Source organism: Sparus aurata, chromosome 13 (genome assembly GCF_900880675.1).
Source record: "Sparus aurata chromosome 13, fSpaAur1.1, whole genome shotgun sequence".
NCBI classification, from domain to species: domain Eukaryota; kingdom Metazoa; phylum Chordata; class Actinopteri; order Spariformes; family Sparidae; genus Sparus; species Sparus aurata.
The window spans coordinates 33015679-33042789 of record NC_044199.1 but is presented as its reverse complement, the minus strand read 5'-3'; the positions used below and the strand labels follow the sequence as shown (position 1 = coordinate 33042789).

The 27111-nt window shown below is 43.2% G+C and overlaps 1 protein-coding gene and 1 long non-coding RNA gene across 2 annotated transcripts; one reads left to right on the top strand and one right to left on the bottom strand.

The window, feature by feature from the left end:
* Positions 1-970: 970 nt before the first annotated feature.
* LOC115593923 (uncharacterized) lies at positions 971-1288 on the bottom strand. Its single transcript, XR_003986385.1, has 2 exons — positions 1153-1288; positions 971-1121 (listed from the first exon to the last, which is right to left on the bottom strand). It is a non-coding gene; the product is annotated as an uncharacterized LOC115593923 (long non-coding RNA).
* Positions 1289-21502: 20214 nt separating this feature from the next.
* Positions 21503-26247, top strand: LOC115593839 (uncharacterized). Its single transcript, XM_030437518.1, has 3 exons — positions 21503-22535; positions 22689-22747; positions 22854-26247. The coding sequence occupies exons 1-3, from the start codon at positions 21503-21505 to the stop codon at positions 24927-24929; spliced, it is 3168 nt and encodes a 1055-aa protein (XP_030293378.1). The 3' UTR covers positions 24930-26247.
* Positions 26248-27111: the final 864 nt, after the last annotated feature.

The following is a 27111-nucleotide window of genomic DNA, read 5'->3' as shown; positions in this document are numbered from 1 at the left end:
TCAAAAGCTGAGAGCAATAATGTTTTATTTGTGGACAACTAAATTATGGGATCCCACAGACAAAGCCCATGAAAAAAAGGACCCAAATTCTCAACAGAAAATATTCTCCTTATATTCTGTAAGATGGGGGATGCTCCGCATGGTTCATCCAATCCTTGCTCCTTCCTTTGTTTTATGTATCAAATTCTGCTGAATTCGGGTGTTTCCCTGCATGAGGCTAAACATGTGCCCACCCATGCCAACATACCTCCAAATCCCCCACCCTCACCTGGAAACTTAGTTGAACTCCCTCATCTACAGTGCCCCAGCTGGGCGGCCTTGGACCCTGTTGCTGCAGCTTGATCTTTGTCTGCCCTTTGACACACTCCACTGCCCTACTGACTGCATTTCTCTTAAAACAATGAAGGTGCTATAAAGTAACACAAGTTGTGTCTACAGCATTTGATTACATGATCCTTTTCTTTTTTCTTTGGTTACATTTTTGCACTTGTGGATTCTGCAATTCAGTGATTCAACTAATGAGTACAAATGCAACCAGCTGGTGCAGAATAATGCATATTTCAACCATCCATTATAATTTATTTAAACATGATTTTTCTTTTTAACAAAACAGAAATTATTATCAACCCATAAATACTTACTATGGTTATATTATGCCACACTTTGACCTCGAGCCTCACAGGAAGAGCCGTCTATCACTATTTGTTGTGTCCCTGAAAATACAGAAGACCTTATAGATGCAGAATTTGATCAAGTCACATACATTAATTTTAGCCTAGATCCCCCAAAGTGAATGATCAGTTTGGCAAACTGCTATAATAACAGAGCTCAGTGATACAGCCCAATGATTAAATGTTACAACTGGAATAGATTTATGAACTGTGATTTTGTTCTATTGATTTTTTTCTGTCCAAAAATGTCAAATTAAAGAAAACAAACTTGTGAAAAACATGTTGATGTTTATTGATTGAAAATAGTGAGATCTGTACTAGCTAACAACTCAGCACACCGTGAAGTTATTTACTTTTACACTTTAATGTGGAAATTGCATAACAAGATAAAGATTACCAGCATGTCATCAAATTATAGTGAGTCTGTAAGTTTAGTTCTGGAATAATTTCCTTTTGAAAACCAAACTGTTGATTTCTTGACAAAAATAAAAAGTATTTCATTTGGTACTTGTACTGAATATCCCTCAGATTATAGCAAAAAACAACAACAACAACAAAAAAACATTGAGCTAAGACAGTATGATAGAGTAGATGGACTTTATTTTTATTGAAACTTTTTTTACATTCAGCTCATGAAAGAGTCATTTTTGCCAATTTGAAATCATGAGTTAAACATTTGCTAAAACATATTCCTACTACTGCTACTGAAACAACTACCACAACTACCACAACTACTACTGAGGCATTTCAATTATTAACCTAAAAACATAATTTTTTGAAGAGTTATCCATCTGTTGAGGAGCAATTTCCTGAAAGGGAGAAAGACAAAGAGAATCAAATATAAAGATTGATGAGAGAAATGGGAAAAACAACACACAATCTGAAAATGTGTCTAATGTGACAAGTAACTCTTCTTACCTCAGCTGATGTTTATCTTGTTGCCGCCACCAATGGATCCTGAGTTTTGACCAACACTGACCCCAGAGACGTTTCCGATACTGGTACCATCTCCCAGTCCCCCTGATGAAATATGAAGGATTGAGGAAAGGAGTAAAATGTTAAGCACAGAAACTCAAATTGTTGGCATAAAGATGCTCTCGTCTGAATATCAGTAATGAATCTAAATAAAGGGCTCATACCGACCCAGCAACATGAGGAATCACTCACCTTTGATGTCATACTGGTTTTCTGCTCCGATGTTGCCATCATTTGCTTCGCAGACTTTGACATCAGTGACGTTGCCCAGAGAAGCATTTTTTCCAACGCCACCTGTAAGTGTAGTCGTTAGAGAGATTTAATGAAACTGTCAAGTTAACCTGATAGAAAAATATAATCACACCTTCATTTACCTTGTACATCATAGGTATTATCTGCACCAATTTTGCCTGCGTTACAGCCAGCACTGACATCCTTGACGTTAGCAATTTGCGACATTGTTGCAGCTGAAGTCTGGACAGGCAGAGAGTCACTAAGAGGAAAGCAAAACAGTGATTGTCATAACAATCGGTCAAGACAAAATGAAGTACATCTGTTCTTGTCTAGTAGCTTAGCTTCGAAATAAAATGCACAAATAAAAATGAGATAGAAAGATGCATTTTGTTGTATTTTAAAGAAAGCAGTTTACAGAGATGTGATGATGTCTTCAGCTTACCACAGGATTCAGTTGTTTGTCGTGAGCTGTGAGGTGAGCTTGTTGAATTTGGAAAAGACGACTCAGCCTTTATAAGTGCTCTTGACATGTGTGTTGATGGTTTTTAGGGGGAGGAACTTTCTAAATATGGTTAACAGGTTTTATTGTTTCCTTCACTTCAATTCCACAGAAGTAAAAAAGAATGTGGAGATTGTGTAACAAATGATCAAAATCAAGAATTTCAGTTGATGTCACAAGACAGCAGTTACAACAGGCTGCCACTTGTTCAGTGTCCTCCAAACTGTCAAAAACTAAAACTTCCAGGGAAGCTCTGCTGCGTACTCCAGAAGTTTTACATGACTGCAGATTGTCTTCATAACCAACTCGACAGGGTAATGCTCACCTTTGAAAGGTGTGTGGTCCTTTGGAGGAATCCCCGTTTCTACCATGTCAGATAGAGGAGCAGACAGCATGTATGGCATCGTGTGGGTAAGTGGTTTGCTAATGTCACGATGTGAACAGTGTGCCCCATGCTAACGGTGATGTTAGTACAGGCAGGCATACAATGACAACAAACTAGGTTTGGGGAGGTTTCTATTTTAGCCGGTACAGTCTGGTGTATAAACTTCAACTGTTTTGATTTTGTTCCAATTGACTGAACCAGCATTTGTCAGATGTGATGTCAGGTGGAAAGAGCTAGTAGCATGTGGCTAGTTAGCAGGAGTCCAAGGATAGCTGATAGCTCAGCTCAACAGGTGGTGTCATCAATTACGCTGATGTATCTTTTAACATAATGCACATTAACACGTCACAAGCAAGTAAATCAAGCTTTATGTGACCTGTAGTTTCCCCGATAAAAACACACCACCCTGTTCGATTGATGCAGTCCCTCTTGAACAGCCGACTGCTGCTCTTCTTGGGTTACAGGCCGACTTTCCTCCAGAGCCGCTCTTCACTGCCAGAATGATGGAAAGGTTGGATATCCAAAGGGCTGCCGACCCTCCAGGTGCTGCTCTGTGGCAAATGCTGCCTTGATGAAACAAAGACTACTACTTGACGTGTCACCGCTGCCATCTTTTCTCCAGTTTCTTTCTGCTGGAGTCTCATTTTACGTATCAATTTGTTGTTAAACATTTGAATAAGACATCTCATTGAAACGCATTCATCTGAAAAATCAGTACTGTGCTGTGTCAGGTATCCTGTACAGGTGATCCTGTGTGTGATGAATAAGGAGGTCACAAACAGGTATTGACTCAGCTCTACCCTCATTTCCACAGAATCCCAAAGGGTGTGAGAGTGTTTTACGAACAGAGTTGCTTCAGAACATTTCCAGTAGCAAAGCCAGAAGGTGAAGATGACCGAGAGCAGCCACAACAAGTTTGTTACCCAGAGGTAACAAGTGAACTAAGAACTGGGGCAAAAATAAATGCTGGAAGGCTTTAAAAGATCATTTTCAAAAAAGAATGCAGCAGTTTTCAGAGGATTGCCCTAATGTTAACATTTGTGGAGCTGAGAACAATTAGCCATTAAGCCATTAGTCAGGTTTCATTTAGGTTTTTTATCATGGGTTTATTAATAGGACAGCTACAGAGATGACAGAGAACAGGGTGACAGAGAAGGCAGTGACACGCAGCAAAGGGCCCCAGGCCGGAACTCGAACTCGGGGCTGCTGCAGCGAGGACAAAGCCTCTCTACATGGAACCCCCCCACCCACGGACGTAATTTTCGGGGGGGACACAGGGGACATGTCCCCTGCACTTTTTCAAACGGGCGTTTTGGTCCCCTACAGTTTTTACCGTCCAAAAACAATTTTACATCATGTTTAACAAAGACTCGTCAAGCACTAGGACCAAGTGGAAAACGGCCGCTCAAGCTGAAGCCTGTTTCCCTGAGTTTAGACCCGCCCACAAGCTCCTCGATTGGCTCTGCCGTTTCTCGTGTGATTGGCTGTCCCCGCTGTCACTCCATCTTGCTTGCACACCGGTCAGAGTGATGGCGCTGACACCGGTCTGCTTGTTGCACAGGAGTCCTTCATCATCTGCCACTGTAAATTGAGCGTTTGTTCTGCCTGGGTCACGTCCGCTAGAAAGATTGTAATATCAGAGGTTTCATTTACATTATTGTTTGAATCGGTGTCCATGTAGGTATGTGCGTACGTGATTGCGTGTGTGTATGTGTGTTTGGTTATTAGGTGCAGCCAGGATGTAAATTACCAGTTAATAATAGCCGGGGCGTATATTTGCTTCAATCACTTAACAGACCAGGCGTATAATTCAACAGTTATGCGTCTTCTGCAAGTTAAATTGTTGCGGCGGAGGAAGCTCCTCATCTCTGCTGTCACTCACGGTGCTGACATTTGTTTCTCCATCACCCTGATCATTTTGCGGGACGCTCTCTCGCGGTGTGCCCGTTTGCTAATAACTCATTCCTGCAGGTTTATCTCAAGCTCCTCGCTCGCTCCCAGCCTGGTCCTGTTGCTGTCCTCCTCGACAGACGCTGAAGCTCACTTTGATTTTTTTGCCAATCTCTCACTCTCTTGAGGTCGACAGACAGCTGCTTCTCCCGAGTTTTCCTCTGCATATTTTACGGAGAAATTTTAAATTTCAAGTCGTAGTTTTTATTGTTTTGCTGCACCGGAGCCATGGCGATCATCAGTGTGATAGTGACTGACAGAAAGCAGCACAATACATGAAAAAGGCCAAGAAGAAAAACGTGCAGCGTCTTCTTCCTTGATTTAGAAAAATAAATAAATTAGACTCGGCATTTATTTGGATCCGAAAATATACAAAAAAATATGAAAATATACACCTGCACCCGGCGTTTAAAGGGACCCTGCGGTTAATTGAACCCCGGCTATTATTTGGTAATTTACGGTACTCAAAGAAATGTGTTACACCCATCCTGCAACACCTTCACTGGCTCCCAATAAAGCAGCATATCCACTTCAAGATCTTGTAAAGTGTCTTTGAGTTTTATTGAAAGTGCTGATAAATAAAATATATTATTATTATCATTATTATTATTACTATTATTATTATTATTGTAGAGCCTCAACAATGTAAATATTTTAAAAATGCTTATATTCAATGCCAAAGAGACACACTTATTTTCATGTATTTTCATGTTGAAAGGCTGCAACTGTTTAAGAAAACACCAACAATGAAAGATTTAGGGAAAAATACAGTAAAACCTCGGATTACAAATTTTCATTTTATACATCCAAACTCATGAGAATCGTGAAACTAATTTTTTCCTCTCTAAAATGAGGTCTGTTTACCATATATTCCAAAAATAAGTATAAAATTGGTGGTACTGAGTTGGAGTGAAGTTGACTAACAAGGTGAAACACAGAATTGGGTGATAATGTTTAGCTACATGCTTCACAACCAGTCAAACCAAAAAAGGGAACAGTAAACTTAAAAGTAGCAATAGAAAACTAGAAGAACTACTAGAAAACACAGTGAACTGAAAGAGTTGGAGTTTTATTAAAAATAGTTGTGACCCCCCACCTCTGAAATCAAAATTTCGTCCTTGCCCCCACCAAATGAGCTTATCAGCACGAGCAAACACGTTTAACATTCAGTACCACTCTGCTTTTAACTATGTCTCTCTTGGTCCAGCCTTTTCATGTTTCAGCCTCACTTACCATATTTTAAAGTGTTGATTTGGAGTATGCACAAAAGTATAATGCACAGTTCAAGTACAAAGCTTGCAGAATGATGCAGTTTACTTCTGTGAGGGATGTTGTTAATTTAAAGAGGATTTGTAGTGGATGTGTGGGATCATTTAGAGCGTTTTTCATCATTTAGAGGGTTTTTCATCATTTAGAGCGTTTTTCTGTGGTGCAGGTTTTGTTTTGTTGATTTATTATTAATGTTGTTAAATTAAGTTTACTTTTACTTACTTGTAAAGCTTTGTGGTTACATTACCTTTTCAATTTCTCACCAAACTAAAGTGACTTATTATTATAACACATTTTTGCTCTCAATCCAGCCTACTGTCATTCTGTGACCTCTTCATGATTTGATTTTGAACTGTTGTAATAATGTCCCCCTGGAGCCAAGTTGGCCCAGACAAACCAGCTTATAGACTGGTGACCAGACTGCTTTGTGAAGTTGTGTAAGAGGGACGGTAGTTTGATGTATTAAGGTAGTAACTACGTACAGAAAGAAAGAAGAAAGAACTTAAAAGCAAGAAGCTGCCTCGCCTGTGCACTCAACTGAAGAATAGAGAGAAGAAGCAGAGGACAACAGAGGATAGAAGACGAATGGATGGAGGAAGTATAAAGCGCAGTGTTGAGTTTATGTCTGCAGTGGTGTTCGCCAGGATGCTGGCTGCTGACTGTATTTGCTCTGCTCAGCTCTGGACTGAACACAACTTTTTTCTGTCCATCACTTATCTCAGCAGCTAATGGCATCTGAAGTAAACTGTGTGTATGTTTGTGTGTAGTTTTTTTCTTTTCTACTGTTTGTATCCTATGCCGTCCAAAGGAGCTTAAATTTAACGTTTTCAGGCAGTTGTAAAGTGACAAATGAATTAACCTTGTATTTCAGAAACAGCCAAATAATACAATATATTGCCCTTTTTTATATATCATAGATCCTTGAGGTCAGGGGTGCCCACATTCTTCCCAGTAGAGGGCCAAAATTGAATCTCGGGGGAGGGTTGTTGGCCAAAATGTTAATTTTTCAGTACATTCAGTTAAATATGGATATGTATATAGCATACATGTGCAAAATAAAAACTATTAACGAAGTAATTTTGAAAATGAATGACACTGTTTATTGTGCTTCACATTTATGTTCATAAAATTACTGAACATACATATGGCTTCTTTAGATTAGAAAATTGACTGAAGCACTATGAAATATTTGAAGACAGACATGCAACATTACTAGGCCTTGGGAATATATCTTCAAATCAAAGACATTTACTGCAATATAGTAACATGTGACAAAACATGCCCCAATGGGACCAAAATCCATTCTTCATTGGTTTGAACAATAATTTTCAAATCAGGAATAGTTGCAGAATTGGACAGCAGCTTGAGAAGGTTTGTATAAATAAGTGTACTGTATTTACTTGAAGATATTTAGTGTAATAAGCAAAGTAACATGTTACAAAAAGTAATTTTTGACACTTTTTTGTAGAAATTGCATAATAAGCTAAAGATTACCAGCACATGATCAAATTATAGTGAGTCTTTTTAAGTTAATTTCTAGAATCATTTCTTTTTGAAAACCAAACTGTTGATTTCTTGACAAAAATAAAGAATATTTGTATTTTATTTGATATGTGTACTTAATATCCCTCAGAATACATCAATGTCAGTCAGAAGTAAAAAAAAAAAAAACATTGAGCCAAGACAGTATGTTAGAGTAGATGTACTTTATTTTTATTGATACTTATTTTACATTCAGCTCATGAAAGAGTCATTTTTGCCAATTTGAAATCCTGCGTTAAACATTTGCTAAAACATATTCCTACTACTGCTACTGAGACAACAACAAATACTACTTCTACTACTACTATTCTCCAGAGTTATCCATCTGTTGAGGGGAAATTTCCTAAAGGGAGAAAGACAAAGAGAATCAAATATAAAGATTGATGAGAGAAATCAGACGATATAATTTTACGATGATGCATTCATAGGAAAAACAACACACAATCTTAAAATGTGTCTAATGTGACAAGTAACTCTTCTTACCTCAGCTGATGTTTATCTTGTTGCCGGCACCAATGGATCCTGAGTTTTGACCAACACTGACCCCAGAGACGTTTCCGATACCGGTACCATCTCCCAGTCCCCCTGATGAAATATGAGGATTGAGGAAAGGAGTAAAATGTTAAGCACAGAAACTCAGATTGTTGGCATAAAGATGCTCTTGTCTGAATATCAGTAATGAATCTAAATAAAGGGCTCATACCGACCCAGCAACATGAGGAATCACTCACCTTTGATGTCATACTGGTTTTCTGCTCCGATTTTGCCATCATTTGCTCCGCAGACGTTGACATCAGTGACGTTGCCCACAGACACATTTTTTCCGACACCACCTGTAAGTGTAGTCGTTAGAGAGATTTAATGAAACTATCACGTTAACCTGATAGAAAAATATAATCACACCAGCATTTACCATGTGAGGGACAGGGTTTGTGTGGATCAGGTTTCCCTGTGATATTGCAACCATGAACTTCCTTGCAGTTAGCAATTTGCGACATTGTTGCAGCTGAAGTCTGGACAGGCAGAGAGTCACTAAGAGGAAAGCAAAACAGTGATCGTCATAAGAATCACTCAAGACAAAATGAAGTACATCTGTTCTTGTCTAGTAGCTTAGCTTCGATATAAAATGCACAAATAAAAATGAGATAGAAAGATGCATTTTGTTGTATTTTAAAGAAAGCAGTTTACAGAAATGTAATGATGTCTTCAGCTTACCACAGGATTCAGTTGTTTGTCGTGAGCTGTCAGGTGAGCTTGTTGAATTTGGAAGAGACGACTCAGCCTTTATAAGTGCTCTTGACATGCGTGTTGATGGTTTTTAGGGGGAGGAACTTTCTAAATATGGTTAACAGGTTTTATTGTTTCCTTCACTTCAATTCCACAGAAGTAAAAAAGAATGTGGAGATTGTGTAACAAATTATCAAAATCAAGAATTTCAGTTGATGTCACAAGACAGCAGTTACAACAGGCTGCCACTTGTTCAGTGTCCTCACAACCTGTCAAAAACTAAAACTTCCAGGGAAGCTCTGCTGCGTACTCCAGAAGTTTTACATGACTGCAGATTGTCATTATAACCAACTTGACAGGGTAAATGCTCACCTTTGAAAGGTGTGTGGTCCTTTGGAGGAATCCCCGTTTCTACCATGTAAGATAGAGGAGCAGACAGCATGTATGGCATCGTGTGGGTAAGTGGTTTGCTAATGTCACGATGTGAACAGTGTGCCCCATGCTAACGGTGACGTTAGTACAGGCAGACATACAATAAGGACAACAAACTAGGTTTGGGGAGGTTTCTATTTTAGCTGGTCCAGTCTGGTGTATAAACGTCAACTTATTTGATTTTGTTCCAATTGACTGAACCAGCATTTGTCAGATGTGATGTCAGGTGGAAAAAGCTAGTAGCATGTGGCTAGTTAGCAGGAGTCCAAGGATAGCTGATAGCTCAGCTCAACAGGTGGTGCGGTGCTTATGACTTTTCACGATGGCCTTGAATTAAGGCTAGGGCAATGCATCAATGTCATCAATTACGCAGATGTATCTTTTAACATAATGCACATTAACACGTCACAAGCAAGTAAATCAAGCTTTATGTGACCTGTAGTTTCCCCGATAGAAACACACCACCCTGTTCGGTTGATGCAGTCCCTCTTGAACAGCCGACTGCTGCTCTTCTTGGGTTACAGGCCGACTTTCCTCCAGAGCCGCTCTTCACTGCCAGACTGATGGAAAGGTTGGATATCCAAAGGGCTGCCGACCCTCCAGGTGCTGCTCTGTGGCAAATGCTGCCTTGATGAAACAAAGACTAGTAGTGATGTGTCACTGCTGCATCTGTTCTCCAGTTTCTCTCTGCTGGAGTCTCATTTTATGTAATAAATTGTTGTTAAACCTTTGAATAAGACATCTCATTGAAAGCCATTCATCTGAAAAATCAGTACTGTGCTGTGTCAGGTATCCTGTACAGGTGATCATGTGTGTGATGAAAAAGGAGGTCACAAACAGGTATTGACTCAGCTCTACCCTCATTTCCACAGAATCCAAAAGGCTGTGAAAGTATTTTATGAACAGAGTTGCATCAGAACATTTCCAATAGCAAAGCCAGAAGGTGAAGATGACAGAGAGCAGCCAGAACAGGTTTGTCACCCAGAGGTAACAAGTGAACTAAGAACTGGAGAGAAAATAAATGCTGGAAGGCTTTAAAAGATCATTTTCAAAAAAGAATGCAGCAGTTTTCAGAGGATTGCCTTAATGTTAACATTTGTGGAGCTGAGAACAATTAGCCAATAAGCCATTAGTCAGGTTTCATTTAGGTTTTTTTGTGGGTTTATTACAGTTTTTATTGATTGCTTTGACCTGTTTAAACAAACTGGAATCCACTTGGTTTTCATCATCACTGTCTCAGCAGAGCACAAGACACCTCTTGCAAATGTGTTAACCCTTTCTCATTGAATTGACACATTTTCCCCACCCTTTTGCAGAACAGTTAACACGGATGTCATTCAAGCAGTCCAAACTCCATTGTTTTAGCTATGGTAACCAAACAGAAACCATCTGTTCCTAACTATTAGAAACTACCTACATCAGTGTGAAATCACTAAAGCGCCTGTTTGACACTCCTAAACACAAATCTTCAATGAGCAATCAGTCTTCAGGCCTTAAAAAGTGCAGCGGCTGTGTTGTTCTTTGCCAACATGGGTTGAAGAGGTCTAAGGCAGATGAGAGTGAGAAATAGGTGCAGAGGAATGTCAAGGTTGGATGGCATGCAAGAAGATTTTTCCCTTGGTTCATTGCAAGAGAGGATAATGAATGTGATGTGGATGAGGCCATGTGGCCCCATCGTCAAGACAGAAGAGCCTGAGTATCAATAGTGGCTATTTCTTATACTCTTCAGTAATAGATTGTTATACTTTACTGTAATATTTTATATCTTTAACTTCTTTTCTATGTTTTAAAACAAGTCAGTTGTTCAGGAAAATGCTTGCTGTGAAGCTGCAGAAATGTTTTGTGAACTATGAGACTACCAGCTTTCTTATTTTCTTATACTCTGATAGATTTTATTTTGGTTTCCATGTATTTTGTGTTATATTTACAGTATTTCAGTTTTCAGCCACAGTTCGAAAAAAAGAATCAATGGAATCAAAAAATTCATCAAAGAATTTCTGATTCTGGATTCAATTCTTTGCAAGAAGGCAAATTTGACAACAAATGGCATGAAAGCTACGTAGAGTAATGGGTCACAATGACAAGCAATGGTGCACCGATTCGCACTGAGTGCTGTATTTTGTATTTTGTTGTCCACTGTGTAATGGTTGATTGGAAGAGCGCATATACTTGTTTGCAAGTTGTGTTGAATGAAGGCAAAATTAGCTTTTGTGACATATTTTAAATGTTTTGGCACGGTTAGAGCCTTTTGCAAACAAAATGAGTCATTTTGACCATGAGTGCCACTGTTTCAGCCTGTGTGTTAACTGTTTTGAAAATGTGGAGTTTGAGTTGACTGCATCAAAGCAATCAATAAAAACTGTAATAGGACAGCTGCCGAGATGACAGAGAACAGGGTGACAGAGAAGGCAGTGACACGCAGCAAAGGGCCCCAGGCCGGAACTCGAACTCGGGGCTGCTGCAGCGAGGACAAAGCCTCTCTACATGGAACCCCCTCACCAAATGAGCTTATCGGCACGAGCAAACACGTTTAACATTCAGTACCACTCTGCTTTTAACTGTGTCTTTCCTTGTTCAGCCTTTTCATGTTTCAACCTCACTTATTGTATTTTAAAGTGTTACAGTTTTTATTGATTGCTTTGAAGCAGCAGTCAACTCAAACTCCACATTTTCAAAACAGTTAACACACAGGCTGAAACAGTAGCACTCATGTTTAAAATGACTCATTTTGTTTGCAAAAGGCTCCAACCATGCCAAAACATTTAAAATATGCAAAAAAGCTAATTTTGCCTTCAAATAACACAACTTGCAAACAAGTGTATGAGCTCTTCCAATCAACCATTACACAGTGGACAACAAAATACAAAATACAGCACTCAGTTTGAATCAGTGCACCATTGCTTATAATTGTGGCCTATTACTCTACGTAGCTTTCATGCCATTTGTTGTCAAATTTGCCTTCTTGCAAAGAATTGAATCCAGAATCAGAAATTCTTTGATGAATTTTTTGATTCCATTGATTCTTTTTTTCGAACTGTGGCTGAAAACTGAAATACTGTAAATATTACACAAAATACATGAAACCAAAATAAAATCTATCAGAGTATAAGAAAATAAGAAAGCTGGTAGTCTCATAGTTCACAAAACATTTCTGCAGCTTCACAGCAAGCATTTTCCTGAACAACTGACCTGTTTTAAAACATAGAAAAGAAGATAAAGATATAAAATAGTACAGTAAAGTATGACAATCTATTACTGTAGAGTATAAGAAATAGCCACTATTGATACTCAGTCTCTTCTGTCTTGACGATGGGGCCACATGGCCTCATCCACATCACATTCATTATCCTCTCTTGCAATGAACCAAGGGAAAAATCTTCTTGCATGCCATCCAACCTTGACATTCCTCTGCACCTATTTCTCACTCTCATCTGCCTTAGACCTCTTCAATCCATGTTGGCAAAGAACAACACAGCCGCTGCACTTTTTAAGGCCTGCAGACTGATTGCTCATTGAAGATTTGTGTTTAGGAGTGTCAAACAGGTGCTTTAGTGATTTCATACTGATGTAGGTAGTTTCTAATAGTTAGGAACAGATGGTTTCTGTTTGGTTACCATAGCTAAAACAATGGAGTTTGGACTGCTTGAATGACATCCGCGTTAACTGTTCTGCAGAAGGGTGGGGAAAATGTGTCAATTCAATGAGAAAGGGTTAACACGTTTGCAAGAGGTGTCTTGTGCTCTGCTGAGACAGTGATGATGAAAACCGAGTGGATTCCCAGTTTGTTTAAGCAGGTCAAAGCAATCAAGAAAAACTGTAATTTGAAGTATGCACAAAAGTATAATGCACAGTTCAAGTACAAAGCTTGCAGAATGATGCAGTTTACTTCTGTGAGGGATGTTGTTAATTCAAAGAGGATTTGTAGTGGATGTGTGGGATCATTTAGAGCGTTTTTCATCATTTAGAGGGTTTTTCTGTGGTGCAGGTTTTGTTTTGTTGATTTATTATTAATGTTGTTTAATTTAGTTTACTTTTACTTACTTGTAAAGCTTTGTGGTTACATTATCTTTTCAATGTCTCACCAAACTAAAGTGACTTATTATTATAACACATTTTTGCTCTCAATCCAGCCTACTGTCATTCTGTGACCTCTTCATGATTTGATTTTGAACTGTTGTAATAATGTCCCCCTGGAGCCAAGCTGGCCCAGACAAACCAGCTTATAGACTGGTGACCAGACTGCTTTGTGAGGTTGTGTAAGAGGGATGATAGTTTGATGTATTAAGGTAGTAACTACGTACAGAAAGTAAGAAAAAAAGAACTTAAAAGCAAGAAGCTGCCTCGCCTGTGCACTCAAATGAAGAATAGAGAGAAGAAGCAGAGGACAGCACATGATGTTGAGAGAGGAAGACGAATAGATGGAGGAAGTATGAAGCGCAGTGTTGAGTTTATGTCTGCAGTGGAGTTCACCAGGATGCTGGCTGCTGACTGCATTTGCTCTGCTCAGCTCTGGACTAACGCAACTTTTTCTGTCCGTCTCTTATCTCAGCAGCTAATGGCATCTGAAGTAAACTGTGTGTGTGTTTGTGTGTAGTTTTTTTCTTTTCTATTGTTTGTCTCCTATGCAGCCCAAAGGAGCTTGAATTGAAAGTTTTCAGGCAGTTGTAAAGTGACAAATGAATTAACCTTGCATTTCAGAAACAGCCAAATAATACAATATATTGCCCTTTTTTATATATCATAGATCCTCGAGGTCAGGGGTGCCCACATTCTTCCCAGTAGAGGAGTAATTGTTGTTGGATAATTGCCAGGCCACTGTTCAGTAAATGTCTAAAATGTGTGTTTGTTCAAGTTTTAACCATAACAACAATAGAAGCATTTCTGATATTTCAGCCATATTCTTTATGTTTCAGTTTGGATCGAGATGCATTAAGAGAGTCTCATGTGTCCCCGGGCATCTCTGACGCGCACTCTCCCTGTGCTTTGACGCGGTGCAGCCAGGCGCAAGCACTTCGTGTGAGGCAACGGGCATCAATCTCGCCTCAGTGCCATCCCCTGCTGGCAACTCCTAACCACTTAGGACACCTCTGGAGGTCTCTTAAATATCTGGGAGAGTAGTAGTGATTCTTAGACTTAAGAAAGTTGATAAATAGCTTTTATTCTTAAGTTTGAGAGTAGGACTAAATTTCACAAATTCTCAGGACTTAAGTGTAAAATGGCACTCTAAGACACTTGATAAATACGGCCCCTGCTCTCTGATTGGCTAAGAATAGTTAACCCTTTGTGATCTGATTTACCTGGGCTTCACCCTCCCCTCTTGAACCGTTGCACGTCCCGGTGCATGTATAACTGGGCTGTGTAGTCACTACAGGGGGCGGTGGTTCAGGGATAAAATCAGGACTACTAATTTCATTTAGAACATCAGTATAAGCTACAGTTAGACCTTGGAAAAGGGCTTGTACAATAGATATTAAAGGATTGCCTAGCTGAGAATACTAAAGTCTCTTGGGCATTTCTCTATGTCTTTGTGACCGTCTAGGCAAAGTTTCTGCTTCCAGGGTTTCACCAATATAATGTTGACCGTCTGGGGGCTCATCAGTTGTCTCGGTATCATCAATTTTGTGCTCTTTGTTTCCCTCACCTGATGCGCTATTTGATCCTGGATGCATCTCTTCAATCCCTAAACCATCAGAGGTATGACATGGCTCACCCGGAGGGGCGGTTGAGCAATCAGGTTCACTAAGTGCTTCAGATGGACTTATGGGTCCAGGTTCTGCTGTGCCCATTTCTCTGTCAGATAGGTTTCCTGGAGGAGTGAAGTGGTCAGTGAGACACTGTTTGATCTGTAATCACATCCTGTTTCTTAGTATTGAGGTCTTTAGGTGAGCTAGATTCTTCAGTTGATTGAGGGACTGAAGTAGACTCCAGCAATAAGTCAGGAGTGCTAACAGGATCTGAAGTATAGCTTGGATAGTCATGGACAACAGTGAACCTAGTGCTACTCTCACAAGGGGGAGAACAGTGGACTACAAAGTCATCCTCAAGATCACTTGAATCAACTGCTTCAGTCTCAGAAACACCTGCTGTCTGGCGTGTTTGGGGCCTACGCACAGGTTTTGACTGAGGAGACTCTTCCTCTCTAGGCATAGGGAGAAAACTACAGGGGAGCAAGAGATCACGGTGTAATGTACGTGTAGGACCCTCTCCGTTTTCTGGCCTAACAGTATAGACCGGAAGGTCTCCTGCACGTTTTACTACCACATAAACATTAGCTTCCCACTTATCTGCAAGTTTATGCCTTCCATGTAGCCGTACATTTCTTACCAAGACCCTGTTGCCAATTTCAAGGCCTGAGGTAGTCACTTTTCTATCAAATCTAGTCTTGTTTCTTTCTGCTACTTTCTGAGCGTTGCGAGAAGCCAGTTGGTAGCTCTCTTCCAACCGAGACCTAAGGTTTTGGACATACTGCAAATGGGATTTCTGCTGATTTCTTTTCAAGGGCAACCCATAGGCCAAGTCAACAGGAAGACGAGGTTTACGACCAAACATTAACTCATAGGGAGTAAACCCTGTAACTTCATTATGTGTGCAATTGTATGCATGCACTAGGGGTTTTACAAATCCCTTCCAATACGACTTTTGTTTGTTCTCCAATGTTCCCAACATTCCTAACAATTTTCTGTTAAATCTTTCAACAGGATTGCCTCGTGGGTGGTATGGGGTTGTTCTGGTTTTCTCAATACCTGCGACTTCACATAGCTCCTTGATCAATTTGGATTCAAAATCAGGGCCTTGGTCACTGTGTAATCGCTCAGGTATGCCATAACAGACAATAAGGTTATCCCATAAATACTTAGCAACTGTCCTCGCTGTCTAATTGGATGTGGGAACTGCGATTGCAAACTTAGTAAAATGGTCAGTCAGTACAAGGATATCTTTTGTGTTACTACTGTCAGGCTCAAGCGACAGGAAATCCATACATACTAATTCTAGTGGTCTTTATATTTACCAGGGGTGCTGCTTTTTCAGGAGGACTCTTTCTACGTGTACAGCGTTCACAGGTCTTCACTTTGTGCTCTACATCAGTAGACAGTCTCGGCCAGTAGAATCTAGTCCTGACAAGATCAAGAGTTCTATCTATTCCCATATGACCCATATCATTGTGCAGACTTTGCAGCACTGCTGCTCTGAGTACTTCAGGTAGAACTAATTGGTAGGTGACCTGATCTCCATCCTGTCTTCTTCGATATAACACCCCATCATGCAGCTCCAGTCGATTCCATTCCCTTAGCAGGAGGGGAAGCTCTGGAAGTTCCTTACGCACAGTTGGGGTTGTTTTTTCTCCAAGCTCCATTTGGGCAATCACCTCTCTAATGGCTGAATCAGCTCTCTGTTTCATTTTAAGATCGGCGTGAGACAGAGAAGGAATGACTGGTAAGCCATGCTGGTCTTCTGCAACATAACTCTCTGGGATTGCATCCACAGAGACTGTAAGGGACTCAACGAGAGTAATACCAGTGGACCATGGGTCATTTGTAAGTCCAACAAGATGGCTCTCACAAATCGCTTTAACAGCATCTTGGTTTACCACTTGAATCTCAGGATCTGCGAGGTGATGTTGAGGAAAGCGGACAATGCGCTCTTGCTCTTTCTTAGACTGAGCATCCACAAGAATTTCTCCATGGGGCCGTCTCGAGAGGCCATCAGCATCCAGGTTTTGCTTGCCTGCCCGATATTGGAGTTTAAAGGAATAATTGGACAGAGCTGCAAGCCATCTATAACCAGTGGCATCTAGTCTTGCAGAGGTGAGTATGTACGTAAAGGGATTACTATCTGTAATAACAGTAAAATGATTTCCATAAAGATAGTCATGAAACTTCTCTGTCACAGACCACTTGAGGGCAAGGAACTCCAGTTTATGGGCTGGATAGCGTGACTCACTTTATGACAGACCTCGACTGGCAAAAGCTATTGCCCTTAACCTGCCCTCCTGTTCCTGGTACAATGCGGCTCCCAGGCCAGTAGTGCTGGCATCTGTGTGCAGGATATATGGCTGCTTGGGGTCTGCAAAACCAAGGACAGGTGCTGTGGTAAGTTTCTCTATGACGATCTCAAATGCCCTCTGGCAGTCACATGTCCATCGACTTTCAAATGGTTGTTTAGGATCATGATAGTGATCTGCTTTCACTTTGACCTTTGAACCTTTGCGGAGTGGTGGATATCCCCGGGTAAGATCATTGAGGGGCCTAACTAGGGCTGCATAGTCTTTAATAAATCTGCAATAGTAGTCCGAGAAGCCAAGAAAGGATCGCAGTTCTTTCAAGTTTTTTGGAATTGGCCAGGTTTTCAAAGCTTCGACTTTTTCTGAATCCGTTTCAACGCCATTCTCAGATACTACATGTCCAAGATAACGTACGCTCTTCTGAAAGAACTTGCACTTTTCAGGAGACAACTTAAGTCCATACTCTTTAAGACGGGTGAGTACTTGCACTAACCTGCTCTCATGCTCCTCCAAAGTCTTCGAAAAAATGATGAGGTCATCCAGGAAAACCAGAACTTCCTTTAAGTTCATATCTCCTACACATTTTTCCATAAGTCGCTGGAAGGTACCAGGAGCGTTTGTTACTCTTTGCAGCATGCGGTTGAATTCCCAGAATCCCAATGGAGTAACAAATGCGGTCTTAGCTTTGTCAGCTTCTTCAACCTCAATCTGATAATAACCAGACTTAAGATCAAGCACAGTAAACCATTTGGATCCTGTTAATGCCGAAAAAGTTTCTTCCAGGTTTGGGAGAGCATAGGCATCCTTTACCGTCTGCAGATTCAGCTTCCGATAGTCTATGCACAGGCGAACATCATTGTTACGTTTCCTTACCACCACAATGGGGGAGGAAAATGGAGATTCAGACTCTCTTATCACACCAGTATCAATCAACTCCTGAAGATGTTTCCGCACTGCTTCAACATCCTGAGGATGTATGGGCCGGGCGCGCTGTTTAAAGGGAGTCTCATCATAGAGTTTGATGTGATGCCTCACTTTGTCAGTGCATCCGAAATCCAAGTCATGATGAGCAAAGACTTCAGGCATTTCATTTAACTTTCTGGTGACACGCTCTTTCCACTGCGTTGATATTGGAGAATCACCAAAGTTAAAGGACAAGTCTGACTTGATTTTCCCAGAATCAGCCGCATTGATCACACGGTGTTGTGACAAGACACTGTGGAAAGATCCAATTTCAGCGACGACACAGGTAGGTGGAATTGTGACATCCTGTTCAGATTCATTTTTGATCATGATAGGCACTTTATGCGGTGTATTAGCAGGAAGCGTGATCAAGCAACTCTGTACACACAGGCCACCAGGCAATGATGACTGAACGGGGTGTTCTACAATTACCCATTTTTCTGCAGAGTGAGGAACATTGGCTGCTCCCTCAATAACAATAGTGTGGCCGGCAGGAACGACAACTGGGGACTTCCCTAGCAGGTTGACTAAACCTACACTGCCATCTCTGTTCTGTTTTTGTCGTAGTTCAAGTGTGTTCAGTACTGCTCTGTAACCATAAGGACCTGGTTGATGATTTGGAGTCTTAATGTCTGAATACTTCTCATAAAAGGACATCAAGTGTGTTTGTTCCTATTAACACAGGTGACTGGTTATCAGGATGTACATCTGGAACAACAAGAGCAAGGGTAGGTATTTCAATATCAATTTCAAGGAAGTCTTTGGGGAATGTGACAGCTAGCTCTATGTAACCTAGAAAAGGGACAGCTTGTCCAGCTGCACCTTCAACCTCCAAAAGATTATTAAGTGACTTAATATCATGACTTGACAATTTCTGTTTGTAGAATGACTCTGGAACTGTAGTCACCTGCGAACCAGTATCTAAGAGACAACTACAATTTTCATCAGCTATTCTGACTTGAGCTGTGCACTTGGATCCTACTAACCCTTTAGGCAGCTTATAGACTGGTTTCTTAATACAGGACTGGTTTAGTTTAGTGCACTGGTTGTGCTTAACTTTAGCGGGACATGATTGACCGGCTTCAGTCCCCGTTCGCCCCATAACGGAGACTGTGTCTAGTTTAACTGGTCAGCTAAAGGGTTTTCCAATTCCCACTTTCTCTGCCTTTCTTTCAACAGCTTTCTTTTCTCTGCAACTAACACAGGATTTGGTTTGCCATCACAATTGGGTTTGGTGTGCCCATCCTCTCCACATAGGAAACAGTACCAGGGTCTTGGCTTGGAGCTCAGATTTCTGACAATGACAGGCTCTCTTGACAGTTTCTCAGATTTCCGTTTCTCACCTGACTTATGGCTATGAGCTCCACTAGAGTTAGGGGCTCTGCTTCTCTGTTGTTTGAGAGTCAATGCTGTCAACTGATTTTGTATATCTGCCACTTGTCTACTAAGTTCTTTGGTAAGTGAGGCAAGTGCGGCACATGTGTCTTTTTCTTCCTGACCACTGCAAGCAGTGTGTACTTGGGAGGCTGCTTTCTGCCTTGTAGCACCTAGATATTGCTTCATCCGCATGGTTTTGGCTGCATGACGATCTTCCTCCGTGCGCAACAATAACAACAACTCAGCAAAGGGTAGCGGATGTGTCTTCTTTTGCTTTAACTGGAGTTCAGTAAGAAGAGAATCATTCCAACATCCCCTGCAGAACTGTGTGAGAAGATTTTTGTGTAACTCTTCACTGGAACCCCACCCCTTTTGACGGCAAGGTTTAAAGCTACCTGAAGGCGCTGCAGATATGCAGATGGTTTCTCACCAGCGTCTTGAAAAGTATCCAGGAATTTGGCAAACAGCTCATCACCATCTTCTCATAGCCTGTGTGTAAACACTAGCAAAAGACTGTACAAAGTACGCAATCCCACTCTCACTAGCCACATATTTATAGGGAAGTAGCGGTTCTAAAGTTTCTATTGCATTTCCTGTGTTGAACTCAATGATTATGTTTTCGAAAAATTCGGCTTGATCATCATCTTCCTTTATGATTCTTTTAATGGAACCATATTGTTTTAGAAAATCCACAACCTCTTCATCTTTTCCATCTCCCACTATTCCACTGACAAGAACAGCGTTCTGAATTTTAATGCTATGCTTTTGGACTATATCCATTTTCTTTTGTTGTCACAATATTCATTTAATGTTGCAAATCAATCATCCACCTCCTGGCTAGCTCGCCATTTTTTTAGTGTAACACATGGCTCCAGATACAGTAAATTCAATAAAGATAAATAAATAATAATGGCTGAAATTACTGTGGCTAGAATCAGAATTAACAAAAGGTTCGACAAGGAGGCAGAAATGTTTGCAAAATTAAATGAAGAAACCAGACAAAGTGCTTTAAATTGATACCTTATATTATAACCAAAAATATAACACCAAAAACAATATACAAATCAGACTGTACACATCTGGATCTGGGTGCACCCTATTTCAAAATAATTCAAACTTAACAAATCATAATTCGTGTATCAAAATATAATGCAGTTCTATTTCATTCTTCCTGACCGCCAGAGGGCGGTGCTTCAGCACTGGATATCTCCATCTCGCACATGTGCAGGTCGAGTTATTATACCAACAAAGTCACCTGTGACCGTGTGATGACGTAGGGCGCACGCCCCAGTATAAAACCCCCACGTCATCACGCAATCTGTTCCTTCTATCTTCTCGCGATTGAGGAAAATCTGATAGCAGGTCAATTGGCTCGCCGCTGGTAGTCTCGCAACCTGAAGGTTGGTGCTTCGGATATTTCGTCCACCAGAGACTGCGGCAAGTCGCTCATTTCTTCAAGTCTGTTCTTCGGACGAATAGCGGTGATCTCGCCGTAACGATTCGTACTGAATTACTGCAGACAGGTAAGTAAGCTAAGTTTCCTTAGTTGTTAGCCGTTAGCCGATGCTAAGAGCCGGCGGCTCGCCGGACTCGTATTTGTTTTGAAGAGCGGTGTTTTCGCCGCTTGTTATGTTACACGCTACATTGCTTGACTCTCTGTTTTCGGTGGGTTGTAGCGGCAGTAAGCACGCCATTAGGCGGGACAGTCAGGAATCGTACTTTAAGTTGTCGGGCAGTGCTGAGTGCACCGACTTGTTGAAATATATATATATATATTTTTTTTTTCTCTCTCGAGGCACGCTCCGGTCCGGACGCGTTTGAATCTTATTGTTGTCTTGGTGAGCAGCACAGTGTGTCCGCTGTGACTGCTTTAACAACTGTGCAGCATAGTATTGACTGCATTATTCTTTCGTTCGCCCTTTCTGGAAACTGTCCTACTTAATGACATGTTGGGCTCGCCTGTCTGTAACGCTTGTATGGCCCCCCTCCAAACGGAGGACGGCCACGATCAGTGCCCGGCCTGTCTCGGGGTTGAGCACCTGAGGACAGGTATGTCTGACAACCCATGCATGAACTGTAGGTTTATGCCACTGGCGGTCAGAAGGGCTAGACTGGCAGCGGTGGAAGGAGATGCTGCGCTGCTACCTGTTAGCGGGAGCGCAGTCCCGAGGGCACCTAAGGGACGTGGACGCAGACGCAGTACTGCATCACATGGCCCTCCGGGGAAAGTTAAGAAGGTGGACACTTTAGCTCTCAAAGTGGACACTCTTTCATCTGAGTTTGCCCAGATTAAGGAGCTTCTGCTCAATCTGCAGCCTGACGATAGGGGACCAGTTGTCAGTGGTGACTCCGCCACGAGGGGCTCGCCTGTTCGGGACATTGATGTGCTGTCAACTGCAGCTTCCTGCAGTTTGTTTGATGATGAAGGGGAAGGACAGGACGAGGATAAAGACTCAGCCCTTCCAGCCTCTGACGCCTTGTCTCAAGGGTCGGATGGGTCATTGCGTGGATCAGAAGCTGGCCATGCCACACTGAAACCAGCAATTCGGATGGCCTTGGCACGCCTTGGGCTGGATGACGCTCCCGCCACAGCAGCTCCGTCAAGTGCCTTTTTTAGGCAGACACCGCAGCCTGCAGCTTTTTCAGTCCCGCCTTCAAAACCCTATATTGAAGAGCTCCAGCGCTGCTGGGGAGATCCGAAGCTGTTGTCCCATCACACCAGTGATAGCAGGAATTTGGCGGCCATGCAGGAGGCAGGCAGCTATGGGCTGGATCGTATGGCTCCAGTTGATCCTACCATTGCCTCCTTGATAGTCTCACCCGATGAGGCTCTCAGACCTGATGCCCGCTGCCCCCGTCCTCAGTGCCGGATGACCGATGATCTCCTGGTTAGGGCTTATAATATAGCAGCACGCATGGGCCGGATTGGTAACTCCTTTTCCCACCTTATCCTGGGCCTGTCTCAGGTCCTGCAGGAATCTGGTGTGGACTCCTCTGCCCAGACCCTCAGTGATGCATCCCTTCAGACTTTTGCATTCATGTCTAGGGAGCTTGGAAGACTGATGTCAACAGTGACACTGGCACGCCGCCAAGTCTGGCTGGCACAGTCCTCTCTATCAGAAGGGTGTCGCCGTACTCTCCGTTCTCTCCCTGTGGTCCCAGGTCACATGTTTGGGCCAGCTGCTCAGCTGGCGCTAGAGCGCAGTGCTCAAGTGGACCAGGCCAGGCAGCGGTTTGCTGGCCTGCGTCGGGGCTCGGCTCAGGCCCCAAGGCAGATGGGTCTCTTGCCACCTGCTCCCAGCCGCTCCTATCCACCTGCTCGCCCAGGTTTACAGCCGAGGTCCTCTCACTATTCAGGGCATTATGATCAGCGCCGCCGGTCTTTCTCACGGCCATTTTTCCAAGTGCCAAGGGGACCAGCCCCCAGTAGTCGCCCCCCCAAAGGCTCCAGGGGGCGGGGGGGGCGGACCTGAGGCTCAAAGGGCCGGCGTCGGGCGCTTCACTCAGCAGCATATCAGCTACTGGGAGAGGGAGACCACAGACCCTTGGGTGGTATCCACGCTGTCCAAGGGATACACACTGCAGTTCCGACGCCGGCCACCGACCTTCTGTGGGGTCAAAATGTCTGTGGTCAGAGATCCCACGAAATCCCTCGCCCTCAGCAGGGAGCTGGCGTCCCTTTTAGACAAGGACGCCATCGAGCCTGTCGTAGGGCATACACGGCTCAATGGGTTTTATTCAGTGTATTTTTTAATCCCGAAGAAGGACGGCGGGTTCCGCCCGATCCTGGATCTGCGGGGGCTGAACAGGTTTTTAAAGGTCCTGCCATTCCGTATGTTGCGGATGGCAGACGTTCTCCAGTCAGTGGCACAGGGGGCATGGTTTGTGTCAATAGATCTCAAAGATGCCTATTTTCATGTGCCTATTGCTCCACACCACAGGCAGTTCCTGCGATTCGCATTTCAGGGCCGAGCTTACCAATTCAAAGTGATGCCCTTCGGTCTCTCACTGGCCCCTCGCATATTTACAAGGTGTGTGGCAGCGGCACTTGCCCCCATACAAGCCAGGGGGTTGGCGGTTTTGCCATACCTGGACGATTGGCTAATTGTCTCCCCAACGGCAGAGCAGGCAGTCAGAGACACTGCTGTGCTCCTTGGACATGTGAACCAGCTGGGCCTCACAGTCAACTACTCCAAGAGCAGTCTCACACCCAGTCAAAAGGTAGATTACCTGGGCATGACTCTCGACTCGCGGTTAATGAGAGCCTTCCTTTCTCGGAAAAGGGTGGAGAACATTTTGCAACTCATAGGTTGCTTCCAGAGAGGCAGAGTGTTGAGATACGGCCTCTTTCTCAAACTGCTGGGTATGCTGACTGCAGCATCCATGGTGATCCCACTAGGTCTCCTTTCCTTACGGCCCCTTCAAGTCTGGGTCAACACACTTCACTTAGATCCCAAGTGGCACAGAGGCAGGAGAGTCAGGGTATCCAGCCCCTGCTGTCGAGCCCTGAAGCCATGGAGGAGGAGGGGGTATCTGGTTGGGGGGGTTCCCCTTGGAGTGACCCCGGCCCGCCGAGAAGTGGTGGAGACGGATGCCTCTCTGTTAGGCTGGGGTGCAGTCTGGCAGCACAGGACCATCAACGGCAGATGGAGCACACAACACAGGTGGGAACATATAAATGTGCTCGAGCTCAGAGCAATTTTTTTCGCACTGCAGCATTTTCTCCCAGTTTTGAAAGGGCGGCATGTTCTCATCCGCACAGACAGCACCTCAGCAGTATACCACATAAATCATCAGGGTGGCACCAGGTCCAAGCTGGGTCTGCGGGTGTCAGAGCAGCTCCTTACGTGGGCATTTCCCCACTTCCTAAGCCTCAGGGCCGTACACCTCCCAGGAGTACAGAACAATGTAGCGGATGTTCTCTCCCGCCAAGGGCCGCCACAGGGCGACTGGAGACTCCACCCCGAGGTGGTGGAAATGATTTGGAGCCGCTATGGCAGAGCAGAGGTGGACGTTTTTGCCTCAGAAACATCCACACATTGTCCCCTCTGGTACTCACTGATGGAGGGGACCAGCCCTCTGGGACAGGATGCCTTGGCTCATGCCTGGCCAGCCCACCTTCTATATGCCTTTCCTCCAATTCCGCTCATTCGAGCGACACTGGAAAGTGTGCAACGGAACGACCACAGACTGCTACTGGTGGCCCCCAACTGGCCAGGGCGGCCATGGTTTCCAGTACTGCTGAAACTACTCCAGGGGGAGCCATGGCGCCTCCCAAGGAGACCGGACCTTCTCTCTCAGCTGGAGGGACGCATATGGCATCCGAATCCGGACCGCCTTCAGCTTTGGATCTGGCCATTGGGGGCCAGGAACCACTCCTGGCATCCTGTGACCAGTCAGTAATTGATACGGTGTTAAGTGCTAGGGCTCCCTCCACCAGATTACTCTATGCTAATCGGTGGAAGCTGTTCTCCCAGTGGTGCCAGGCACAGGGTGAACTACCGGAGAACAGCTCAGTGGCCACCATTCTGCGTTTCCTGCAGTCGTTATTGGACGCAGGCAGATGTGCATCAACCCTAAAGGTGTATGCAGCGGCCATTTCAGCAGGGCATGTCAGAGTGAACAACCAGACAGTGGGGTCACACTATTTGGTTAGTCAGTTTTTGAAGGGCGCACAGAGGCGTAGGCCATCAAGGGTCACTGTAGTGCCGTCATGGGACTTGACATTGGTGTTGAGGTCAGTGTGTCGGCCCCCGTTCGAACCCATAGGAGAAGCAGAACTTAGGTGGCTGTCTGCAAAGACTGCATTTCTGCTGGCAATCACATCAGCAAAGCGAGTGGGTGAACTCCACGCCCTGTCAGTGAGCCAGATGTGTATGCGTTGGTATCCGGACGGGTCAGGGGTCACTCTCCTACCCAACCCCTCCTTCCTGCCAAAGAGGGGGCCTTCCTCACATGTAAACCAGGCAATTGAGTTAGCAGCATTCAGTTCACCCAGCTCATCGCAGCAAGCAACAGAGCGGTCAGAGCGGCTTTGCCCTGTTCGGACTCTCAAGGCGTATGTGGCTGCTACAGCCCCTTTTCGTAAATCTGACAAACTGTTTGTCTGTTATGGGGGTTGTGGGAAAGGTCAACCTCTGTCAAAACAGAGGCTTTCTAAGTGGATTGTTGAGGTGATTTTACATGCTTATAGATCGCAGGGCCTACCCGCACCTAGTAACGTTCGGTGCCACTCTACTCGTAGTGTGTCTACATCATGGGCAGCCTTGAAGGGGGTCTCCTTGCAGGACATCTGTGCTGCGGCAACCTGGGAATCCTCATGTACCTTTGCTCGCTATTATCGGGTCAATGTGGCTGCTCAACAGGCTGTGGCGACGGCTGTCCTAGCAACAGCTTCCACGCCTTAAGGCGGTAAGCACTCCTCGTGACCTTGTTGGCATGAGTCATCCAGTGCTGAAGCACCGCCCTCTGGCGGTCAGGAAGAATGAAATAGAACGAGAGTTACGAATGTAACTACGGTTCTATGAATTCTGGATGACCGCCAGAGCTGTCTGTCACTCGGAATCTGGGCGAGAAGATTCTGTAGGAACAGATTGCGTGATGACGTGGGGGTTTTATACTGGGGCGTGCGCCCTACGTCATCACACGGTCACAGGTGACTTTGTTGGTATAATAACTCGACCTGCACATGTGCGAGATGGAGATATCCAGTGCTGAAGCACCGCCCTCTGGCGGTCATCCAGAATTCATAGAACCGTAGTTACATTCGTAACTCTCGTTCTAAACCAAACCACCTTATGAACAACCACTTCATCATTAACACATCAGCACTGCACTCAAGAGGAATAACAGTTTGTTTGTTAATCCAGCCACAAAACAGTGTCTTCATGGAAATCGGAAAATTACAGCAGTCCTTAAGTCAAGTCAAAAAGTGAAAAATATCAATAAAGTCAAGTCAAGTCAATGATACTGGAACTGAGTGTAGTTGGGGGTGCTGGCTTGGTGTAGTTTTGTCCTACCAATGTGGCTGGACAAAGATGAAGTTCAGTTCATATACTGGAGCTCTGAGGTGATCCATCTGGGTTAGCTCGCCATCCATTTTCAAGGGTAGGTGAAAAACCTGGCCTGCAGTTGTTGAAATGGCCAGAATTAATTCAATGCTCCCACCTATTACAAATTATATACATTTGATATAATTTGATTATACAATAAACACATGTCAATATTTCAAATAACCTTTAATTAAATTAATTTCTAAATGATTAATCTAAATTAAAGTTGTATTTTCATCTCAATATTTTAAATACAACACAAAGGAAATATGAATTGGATTAATTTAACTCCTTTTCCATTTAACAGATTCAATATAATGATAAAATAAAACAAAACAAAACTACACTAATATTGCTTCAGTATTTCTTTTTACAATAGCTTTGTCAGGAAAAAAAATATGATTCAATTTAATACACTTTGTCAAGATGGTAATATTCCTTTTAGTTCATATAACAGTGACAATTTACTTCAGTGCTACTCTAATTAGGTCCAATGCTACACACCTGCTCATGGTGCAACATTGAAAGGTTTG